The sequence below is a fragment of the Conger conger genome, chromosome 14 (genome assembly GCF_963514075.1).
Source record: "Conger conger chromosome 14, fConCon1.1, whole genome shotgun sequence".
Classification (NCBI taxonomy): domain Eukaryota; kingdom Metazoa; phylum Chordata; class Actinopteri; order Anguilliformes; family Congridae; genus Conger; species Conger conger.
This window is the reverse complement of record NC_083773.1, coordinates 37,622,368-37,633,914: the sequence shown is the minus strand read 5'-3', so window position 1 is coordinate 37,633,914 and position 11,547 is coordinate 37,622,368. Positions and strand designations below refer to the sequence as shown.

The window sequence follows — 11,547 nt, the reverse complement described above, 5'->3', positions numbered from 1 at the left end:
ACATGTATACTCTACACCCCTGCGCTGCACTTAGAAGATGTCTTCAACTCCACGTCCTGCAGGCTGCAGTGTTTGCAGGCATTTGCTTCAACAGGGCTGCCCAGCACCACCTGATTTCACAAATTCCCTTATTATCTGAACCAAGCAGGTGAAGTCAGGTGATGTAGCGCACGGTAGGATCAAATACCTGCGGACACTGGCCCGCAGGACGTGGAGTTGAGTAGATGGTGGTTTAGATGGCGCTGGTTTAGATGTTGCACAAATACGGGATAATCAAATCCAGCTCTGGTTTTCTTTTCTCCCAGGTAATTAACTGAACAATTAGTGCTAGGATTGGGCAGACAGTCTTCACACCTGAGTCCTAGGTAATTGGAGGGTGGAAAACCAGCAGTTCCTAGTCGTAGAGGTGTGTGATTTGATTATCCTCGGTTGTGTAGGACTGCTACCAGACCAATTCATTACAAGTGCACAATGGCCAAAGATAGAGTGCCCTCTGTTGGAGACTTTGTGCATCTCATCCCCAGCAGCAGAAGGTGATCATGGGATATATGAGCAATGCTAGGAGACGGGTTAGAAGGAGAGGAGAGCCGGCTAATGGCGTGCCACCCTAGAGTCACTCATGATACAACAGCTACCTCTGCTGGATGAACTTGTACTTGCACCTCATAATGCTCACACTTGCTCATATTTGAAGAAAATAGAGGTAGCCTAGAAGTAAAAGTTGGAGGTATTTCCTTTTTGAAGAGTTACAGTATGAAATGGAAAAAAAGCCTTTTGGAGATACAACATATCATTATGAAATTAAATATGAAAACACAGACACACACACTGGACAGTCATGAGGTGTAAATTATTTAATGATTTATAAATAAAATAAATTTTATTTATAAATAAAATGAAATGTATTTCTTCACTTATTTACCGATGTATTTATTAATAATACAATTTGTGCAGGTTTAGTCTTCCATAGGACATTGGGGACTGGGACATTGTGCATAAATGCAGAGCAGAGGGGAAATTATCGTAAAAACAAAAGTAGATTCTCTGCACTTAATGTGCATTGTATACAGGTAGTGTGGCTAGTTTACAGTATCAGTTGGAAACAATAATAATAAACCTTATTATTTGAATTATGAGCATTTGTTTGAGAACAGCTTTCTTCTCACTCTACTCTCACTCGAATGGACATTCTGCAGTTCAGCCAATCCACTTTAGTTATGCAAATTAGCTGTGCGCCCATGGAAGCATGTGATGTCACAAATAGCCTCTGCCCTCTAGCAGAGTTTATATCCACTCATTATTAGGTATACCTGAACACCAGCTTGCAAATATTTAAACACCATAGTATTATCAGTCGTAGCAATAGTCCCACCAATTTGCCACAATCACACATCTCTAGCTTTAATTGAGATGCTATTTTTACTGCAGTCTCCACTGTTGAGTGAATTGCTTGCTTTCTTCTAGTTAGCTAGCTAGCATGGACTTAAAATCTAAGCCGACTCAAGATGGCTGAGCAAACGGCTATGCTGTTACAACTTTCCTAATCTTCCACTCCAGACCCTACGTCAGCACTATTCAACCTCCCATCCAGCGGGCCGCGGTCTTTGCTCCGACCATGTGCCACACCACCTGATTTTGCTAATTATTTTACCTGCTTGGTTCAGATAATAAGCTAAGCTAATTACTGAAATGAGGTGGTGTGGCACACGGTTAAAGCAAATGCCTGCAGACACTGTGGCCCACAGGACAAGGGGTTGAGTAGCGCTGCCCTACGCCGTATGTACTACGTAACCCTTCTCGCCCATGCATGTTTCAACAAGGTATGTTAAGTCACTCCATTATATTACATTATTGGCATTTGGCAGACGCCCTTATCCAGAGCGACGTATAGGGCCTTGTTCAAGGGCTGTGCGGATCTTATTGTGGCTACGCCAGGGATCGAACCACCGACCTTGCGTGTCCCAGTCATGTACCTTAACCACTACGCTACAGGCCACTACATAATAGCCTAATATGATTCTAGGCCAGCCCTACCAGTTCTGGCATAAAACGACTCGAGTCAACCGACTCGAAAGTCAACATCCCTGAGGGAAGGCAAAAGCTGCCCTGTGTACCAAAGGTGCAATACAATTAAGAGATTTGAGTTTCAGTTTGAAAAGAAAAACGCCAACTCGTGTGCAGTCTGGATTGCATTAAATGGCTGGCCAATTTACTTGATGGAAGAGGATACCTAGAGGGGTCTGAAGCCCCAGACAAGGAGGGAAGCAGTGTCTGCTGGTTTTTGGTGTGTTTACTGGCCTCCTACTGGTGAGTGTGCCAAGGCCCACAAATAAATTGGACAAAACCACCGGCAAGCACTTCAGGAGATTCTTCTCGGAGATTCCTCTTGGACAAATTGCGAGAAATACTTGTAAAATGTGGATGAAGAGAAGAAATAAATCACAGGAGATGTTGTTTTTATAAAATGTTTTATTTCTTATATGGAGGCTAATTGAAATGCATCAGATTTACTGAATATTTTGCACTAGACATTGTCTCCTGCTTTTTTCAGAGATACAAACCCAGTAACACTTTTAAGATCCCATATAAATTAAAATAAACAAGGTTGTTACATGTGAGCAATTATTGTTGACAATAGTAGGCATCTACATATTTACTGCAATACATCTCTGCATGGAACATGCTAGAATATAACAGCTCTAATATGGACAGTATAATGATGATACCTCTTCATCAGTACACAAAGCATAACAAAATAAGCACCAGGATAGTCTGTTTCTGTACAGTTCATAAATGTGCTTATGCTGCAAACAAAAAAATGTTTCATCATCAATGTTTTGTTTTCTTAAAATGTGTTTACTCTTAAAAAAAAAAAAAAAGAAAAAAAAAAATTAAGTCAGCCAAGCAGATTTAAGGGCAAAAGCAAACAAATGCGACAGAAACCAAAAACAACAAAAACAGAAAGGGAGAGACATGTTCAAGTTATACGTACCCTTTTTTAAAGTCTCAAAAGGGTGAAGTAGGATTATTCCTTCTTTGGAAATGCCTGTTTTAACACGGAAACGGGGGCTGTACAGCTAGGTCAGGGCTTCTGTGTCCGAAACAGCTATAGCCTGTAGGATCCGTCCTTCTGCCTGCCAATCTCATTGTACACAGCCTTCGTACTGCTGAGGTCAAAGCTTGCTTTTCATTGTCAGGACTGGGACAGTGAGCCCTCCGGTCCATTTGAACCATTTGGCTTTTAGCACCCCATGTTAACTTTAATAAACCGGAACAACGCCTACAGATTGAGCTGGAAAAAAAGATTGATCGGAAATCCATACATGATTTTTTTTGGTATTGTCATTTAACAGGGGGGTTTCAAGTGACAAGGCAGCGGAATCCAGAGATAAATTGCACAAGAAACACATCAGAAAAATTCAGAAGCACTGAATCCTTAAAGGCACACATCAAGAACAAAGCAAGAGGAGAGTGACAGGGAAACCACAGCACACACACATACGCACACACACACGCACACACACACGTACATACACATAAACACACACACACGCATACATACACACACACTCATACACCTACAGATACATACACACTCATACACACAGACACACAGACATACACATACACACACATACACACACACACACACACACACACACACACATGCATGCATGGACAGACATGCACACACACACACACATGCATGCATGGATAGACATGCACACACATTAATGGCACACATACTCACACCCGCACGCAGGAACACACACACCCACACACACACATCTCCTTGCAGCTTGGTCAGACTCAGGATGGGTTGGGCTGGGGTTAGGACTGATGCCTTGTGCCAAACACCTTCAGCCACAGGGTAACCAGTTAAAAAAGACAACATTAACAAAACAAAATACAGTTTCATTACACATTTGCATTGTTTGCAAGTTATACATCTAACTACACATGTTTTAATGGATTCGCACAAATGACCTTTTTTTTTTAAAGAGAACAAAAAAAAACAACTTTTACAATTTTCTAAGTTAAACAATAACTACATTATCAAAAGGCAAACAGTAGGTATATTGCAACGCTCTCCGCTAAAAAAAACCTCTGTCATCTACGCATCCTCTCACTCTCTCTTTCTCTCTCTCTCTCTCTCTCTCTCTGGGCTGTGTGAGAGAGGAACAGCCCAGGATGAATACTGAACGTTTCCAGAGGTCAGAAGGCCAAGGCAGGCCAGCGCACGGGCCTGGCCGGAGATACGACAGGCATCCCTGGAACTGGGAGAGGTCTTTTTGGGGCGGGGTGGAGGTGAGGACCGAGGGGGCTGCCGAAAGGGTTTCAGCCAAATGAGAGCCACGGGGAGGATTGGGGATAGCCCGTGGTGTCGGCCTGCACGTTTAATTAAAAACTACATTTCCCACGTGCACGTTTGACACAGAGAAGCGGCCGCAGGTTTGCAACTGCTTATGGTTCAAAAGGGGGCACTTACATCTGGTCTAAAGGGTTTTACATTTTATGCAGCTTTTCAGCAGCATCGATTCGTTGAATGTCACAGAAACTTATAAAATGGAGGGGGCATACATGCAGAACTGTGGGCTACAGTTCGGTTAGGCCACTAATGATTGGTCAGCCTGGTCCTTGAGCGTCACTCTCCCCAGTTGCCATGGTTTCAGTCAGCGCTGGTTTCCCTGAAGCAAAGTGCCGGCCAGAGCCAGCGATCCTACCCGAGCTTCCCCTTGAGGCCACTGCACTTCCATCAGTGGAACTGCAGGCCAGTCTGTTCGCTACGGTTGTGGGTTAGAGACACGGCAGTAACACGGTTGCTTGCTGCGGGATAGAGGCCTGCTGCAGATTCAAGTATTTAATATTTATTTAATCGCCATTTCATATTTAATTTTGATTTTATGCAGCTGTACGTAGGAGCAGGGAAGAGAGAGTGAGACAGTCTGCAGTCCTGCAGGTTTCCACTGACTCCGCCCACCTGGGGTCTGACCACACCCACAATCCCTCTAAGCCCGCCCCACACACCGCTCTGACCCCGCCCCCAGCCCTGGGCCTGCAGTTTCTAACCCCAGAGGAAGCAGTTGCATAATTCTAAAAGCGAGACCAAGGCTGACTGAGGAAGATTGTGTCTCTCTTCTTCATTAAAGTGCTAAGAGATGCCTGTTTTACTGTGGTCCAGAGGACGCCTCGACCACCACAGCAGGAGGAGCAACGTGCCCAGTCCCTCCCCTGTTGCCTGGGCAACGCCTCCGATGGGCAGGGGTGAGACTTCCTTCATTTTTAGACCCTAAATGTCTCAGTCAGAGGGAGAAGACTTGGGTATGTCAAAGCACATGCCCACACATACACACCAAAGGTTCAAAATGTTTGTGCTCTGACAGCTGACAACGGGACAGACTGTTTAGCAATGAAGCCAAATACTAGTGGTCTCCGGAGACATTCAGAGTGCAAAAATCTGATATTAATTCAGGTGCACGAGTTCCCCTTGCCAACTGGTCACATTTCTGAGACTCACAAAGCCAGCAGGTAAAAACCGCTGCACTCACAAGGTGGACACAGCACGTATAAACACGTGCTGGACGGCGAGTTCAGCTGCGAGTTATAACACTGGACTGCTAGTTCAGCTGCGAGTTATAACACTGGCTCGACATGGCAGTAATGTCATGAGGACATGTTGTGTTAGCTGGACACGGGTCTCAGAAATGGGTCAGTTAGGAAGGAGAGGTGTCAAGCCTGCTGCTGCAGGTTGCTAGGCGATGCTCTCGCCGCGGTGCCATGCCGACCGCGCCCTCTGGACCCTCTGTGGAGGGGAGCCTTCATCTGGAGTTTTCTAGAAGTTTCTCTCGCTCAAGGTCACACATGCACACAGAGGTTTTCTCTTCTTTTCTTAAAACTGTTTGCAAGCCTTGGCCTGCCATCATTTTATATTAAAAAATAGTGCAATTCTTTTCAACATTTATATAAATAACTCTAAAATCTTTTTTTGTTTGATTTTAAGTTATATATATGTATACATACATGCATGTATACACATATATACATATACATACAAATGCATAACGTATGACAATGTCAAACACATTTGAGTTGGCACCCCAACAAACTGCCATTTCTTTTTTCTAAACAACAAGAACAAAACATTTTCCTTTTTTATAATCCTTTCTTTTACAAAAATACCCCTGCCCTGGCAAATCATCTCTTATCATACATATTGCAGATTATTTCTTTCTCCAAATAAACAGTCTTTTTCCAAAAAAAATTGTGCAAATATTTCTCAGAAGTGAAGGTAACTAAAATACATTGAAACGGAACGTTCAGCAAAAGGGTTCCACTCCGCCTGATCCCGACCACCCAATCAGAGCACACGCAGCTGTGCCTGTCAGAGCTACGTAAGTCCTGGGGTGCTTCCCAATACTGTTAAAAATGTATCCTCCTTTCCTCCACTTGTCTCCTACCCCCAATACTTCTGGATAGGAGACAAGGTGGAAAGGAGGATACTAGTATTGGGCCTCTCCTTTCCCCGATGTGTGCTGGCTTTCCTTCCAATCTTAACTGTAACTCCTGAACTATAACAAGCTGTTAATTGTTCTTAATTCGACACTAAAATCTACTGAGGGATGATTTACCCTTAAGGCCACATTGTGTCAGAAATAGCGGTGTATGAAAAATGAATGTCTCATATTCTCATCCCTGGACCTTTTAGTCAGATGAACTAAGGCTTTTATTTTCTGTGCGTGTGCTTTATGGCAAATGAGTCCTTTAGAAAGAGGCTACATTTCTCAATTTGGTGAAATGACAGGTGAAGTCAGCTATGTGCTGAGGGTGTGGAGAGCTGGTCACTGGGACTAAATCATTTGGGAAATAGAGGAGGGGAAAGGAATCTGTCAAAAGTGAGTAAAAAATATATATTTGAGGGAAAAATAATAGTAAAACTTAACCAACAGGCTTAACTGATTGTGAAATCGGATACAATAAAAGCCAGCATACAGAGGGGGACGGGGGGGTTAAGGCACACTCCTGACAGCTGATACCCCCCTACTTCTGGCCAAGGAAGCGATACTAAGGAGCACTGAAGATCACGGTAGAGCATTCTACTCAGTAGATTCCAAAATGGCCGACACAGGCTGATGGATGGTTTTTTTTGGGGTGGGGAGGGTGGGGGGAGTTGTGTGCAGGCGTGCTCTGCCAGGTGAAGAGAACAGGAGGAGTAGAGACATCCTGTGCCTAACCCCGCTCGAAGCACAAAATAAGCATCTGCACTTAAAAAAGGAGGAGCTGTTAATTCTAAAAACTTTTGAGCGTTTCAAATCAAGCACAGGCAGGAAGTGGAAGAGGACCTACAGGACGTCCCCAAGCACAGGAACAGAACAGTAAACATGGGGAGAAAGAAAAGGAACAATATTCTGCATTCGTTTCAGATTCGGTCAGTGTAGAAAAACAAAGCTGGGAGCACTAAAGACGAACGAATAACATGTAAATATTTATAGAAAGTTTGTTTTTGAGGGCGGAGTTTCGGGCTTGGAAAGGGGGCGTGGCTGTTCAATCCCCTCCCCCTCCTTACCCTGACGAGTTCTGTGGAAGTGCGAAGGGGGGGGGAAGCTTGGCAGTTTCTGGTGACGTCAAACCTGTTGCGGTCGCTTCTCCTTCCCCCGCCCTTGCCGACTCTCTGGCGCCCCCTGTGGCAGGTGGTGGTGTTGCAGGACCCCGTGCAGGAGCTGCGGAGGGCCCCGGGGGGGCAGGGAGGGGTGGTAGTAGTGCCCGACGACCTCGCTGTAGGCCGGCGGCGCCCCCCGCAGGCAGGCTGAGGCGCTGGTGTCAATCAGATGGCTGTCGAACACGGTGCGGTTTGGCGGGGCCCGAACCGACTCTCGGTTCAGCTCCAGCTGCTGCTCGGGGTCCCGTAGCTGCAGGGTGCAGGGGCCCTGGTAGGGAGGGGGCTCCTCCCCGTCCGACAGCGAGATGGTGGGGGGCAGGTCGATGATGGAGTGGGGCAGGTAGGGGTAGGTGGGTTGGAAACGGGGCAGGCGTTCCCGCTGCAGGTAGCCAGGCGTTCGGTCCGGCGGTCTGGGGGTGTACACCTGCTGCTGAACACCCAGAGAGAGGACGTGCTGTCACTTACCTGAACACTAACGCACAGCACCACTCGCAACATACACAGATACCTATGTACAGCTACTCAAAACACACTAACCTGAACACTAACACACAGCACCACTCACAACATACACAGATACCTATGTACAGCTACTCAAAACACACTAACCTGAACACTAACACACAGCACCACTCACAACATACACAGATACCTATGTACAGCTACTCAAAACACACTAACCTGAACACTAACGCACAGCACCACTCACAACATACACAGATACCTATGTACAGCTACTCAAAACACACTAACCTGAACACTAACACACAGCACCACTCACAACATACACAGATACCTATGTACAGCTACTCAAAACACACTAACCTGAACACTAACACACAGCACCACTCACAACATACACAGATACCTATGTACAGCTACTCAAAACACACTAACCTGAACACTAACACACAGCACCACTCACAACATACATAGATACTATGTACAGCTACTGAAAACACTCTTCATCTTCTTATCATTCAAGTGAATGGAGGATTCATTTGAATTGGAAAACAGTGCAAATGTACTATTCTCTCTGGATGTCTGAAGTAACAGTCACAATGTTTAAGACATTCAAAGTTTAAACAAAGCTTTGGAGCTTTGTTTAAGATTCATCTGAACTGCAGCCTCTAATAAATTCAGTGAATCCTTTCTTTGCAGTGGGGGAAAGCCAGGTTTTATTAGCCAGGTGATGTCATCATTTGGGGGTGGGGCAAAGGGCTCTGGGTAGAATAAGCTCACCTCATTCATCCCACTGGGCCCAGGGCCATCTGAGGACCACAGACTCCCATCCTAAAGGAGAGGGAGGGAGAGACAGAGACAGAGAGAGGGGGGGGGGGGGGAGTATTAGCCAAATACAAAGGTCCAGTGAATGTGCTATACATGCCGCAACCACTAGGTGTCACTGCCCTCCATGATGAGTGACTCCAGAGGAGCAGCTGGCTCTGCTTGGCCTCTCTCTCTCTTGGGCCCCAACTGAACCCAAACAGGCCCAATCACAGAGAGAGGGTAGGAGCTTTGAGAGAGATGCCACTCCCAGCCTTCCATACCCAGATGGAGGAGAGGTTAGAAAGGTTGTAGGAAACCACCATTTCACAGGGATTTCAAAGCCATGTCCACAAACCCGGGGTCTAAAATCAGCCTGGCCCAGAAGTGCCCCACCACTAACCATTGAAAACAATAACGTCTGATCATTACATCTGGTCTTTGTTCAGTTTCAACAACACAGGCTGCTGTGCTGGCAGCTGGCTTCTTAAACGCGCTTTTTTCTTTTTTTTTCCTTTTTAAATGCGACTGAGCAAAACTAGGGCTGTGCCATCCGACTGTGCAGTTCAGTACTTACAAAGTTTCCCTGAAATCGCAGCACACACCCCGGTTCCTCGGAAGGCAGACTGCAAGACGTGTCCTGGAGTCCGGAGTCTGACTCATCGCTTTAGTGGCGGCTGGCGGAATCGCCCGTAGGCCGGAGACGCCGCCGCACACTTTGGGTTCTGCGTTTAAACAAACCCCGTGTTTTCCACGTGAGTCATCGCTGAACCCATCCAGAGAACAGGGAGCCCAGGTCCTGCCAGCATACTGGGAGCGCGGCTCATCCGCAGAGCAGAGTAGCGGCTGGGCTATGCTCTGGCATTAGCCTAACCTGTATACTCACATTATCACCAAATATAACCGCAGTTAGTATATCCAGTGACTGGATATGAAGCTCTTTTGAATTTGAATTAGAAATGTAACTGTTCACTGAAAACAAAAGCAGAAAACAATTACCTCCTTTTCTACTGATATTAAATTTCATTCATGTAGCAGGTGCTTTTGTCCACACAGTCTAAAGATCGCACAAAAATATCAGTGAACACACTGGAGAGGTCAGGAGCGGTTAGACAGACCTCTCAGACCATCAGCCCTAGGAGCGACACAGACCACGCCAACAGAACTCAGGGCTGGTTAACAGAACTCAGAGAGCGAGACAGACCTGGCTAACAGCACACCAGAGAGTGACACAGACCTGGCTAACAGCACACCAGAAGAGTGACACAGACCTGGCTAACAGCACTCAGAGAGTGACACAGACCTGGCTAACAGCACCCAGAGTGTGACACAGACCTGGCTAACAGCACCCAGAGAGTGACACAGACCTGGCTAACAGCACCCAGAGAGTGACACAGACCTGGCTAACAGCACACCAGAGAGTGACACAGACCTGGCTAACAGCACACCAGAGAGTGACACAGACCTGGCTAACAGCACACCAGAAGAGTGACACAGACCTGGCTAACAGCACCCAGAGAGTGACACAGACCTGGCTAACAGCACCCAGAGAGTGACACAGACCTGCCAAACAGCACTCAGACCTGGCTAACAGCACTCAGACCTGGCTAAAAGCACTCAGACCTGGCTAACAGCCACACAGACCTCATTTAAATGAAGGTTTATAGTTCTAGGAGCGAACGTCGTTAAAACAGGCCACATTAACACAAACAGTGATAGCACCTGACTAATCAATACGCCAAATTTTTTTATTGTAGCTTCCAACATTAGAGACAATCACCAGTCCTGAGGGCTTGATATGGGACCCTGTGCAGTACTTACAGAGGCCTGCGGGAGGCGCTGTCTGCGAGCCTGGCTGTGTCGGGAGGCTAGGGAGCGGGCTGACAGCCGGTAGTGGTTGAGCAGGCATGTGATCACCACCACCATCACCATCATCACCACCACGATCAGCAGGATCTGCACAAACTCCAGCTGGGCTGTGGACAGGACAAGGAGGAGCAGGTTACAGAGGGCTGCTTACACAGACATACACACGCACACACACACACACGCACGTCAACACACACACACGCACGCACACACATCAATACACACACACACGCATGCATGCATTTTGGGTTCTGCGTTTAAACAAACCTTGTATTTTCCATGTGACCTGCCTAACAGCAGACAGCACACAGCCAGCAGAAACACACACACACACACACACACACACACGCATGTCAACACACACACACACACCAACAAACACACAAATTCCGCAATACACATACACAAACACAAAGAAGTATGCACAAACATATGCACACCAATACACATACAGACACCAATACACACACACACACCAATTCGTGCACACGCTCACATGCACACACAACAATACACAGCAACACACACACCAATATGTGCGTGCGCACACACACCCCAGACACCAATACACACACACACACGTACACACACTGGACACACACACAGAAACACATACAGTATAATTATAGTTATGCTCTCAAACACAGGCATTACATCATGTGCACACATGTTTAAGCATTTAGCAAATGCTCGGGTGACTCACACTGCTTTTAACATTTTAACATTTAACGTTTATACAGCTGGGGTTTTTTTAT

General features: G+C 46.2%; 1 protein-coding gene across 4 annotated transcripts in view; it reads right to left on the bottom strand.

The window, feature by feature from the left end:
* Positions 1-2,866: 2,866 nt before the first annotated feature.
* The window catches only part of pmepa1 (prostate transmembrane protein, androgen induced 1), a 32,369-nt gene continuing 23,688 nt past the window's right edge, over positions 2,867-11,547 (bottom strand). For 2 of the 4 annotated variants that reach the window (XM_061220877.1, XM_061220880.1), the window contains exons 2-4: positions 10,745-10,899; positions 8,900-8,950; positions 2,867-8,087 (exon numbers count right to left, since the gene is read on the bottom strand). In XM_061220877.1, coding sequence (XP_061076861.1) covers positions 7,623-8,087; positions 8,900-8,950; positions 10,745-10,899 — 671 coding nt within the window. In that variant the 3' untranslated portion in view covers positions 2,867-7,622. The remainder of the gene's footprint in view (positions 8,088-8,899; positions 8,951-10,744; positions 10,900-11,547) is intronic. The other 2 variants (XM_061220878.1, XM_061220879.1) reach the window with 2 other exon arrangements.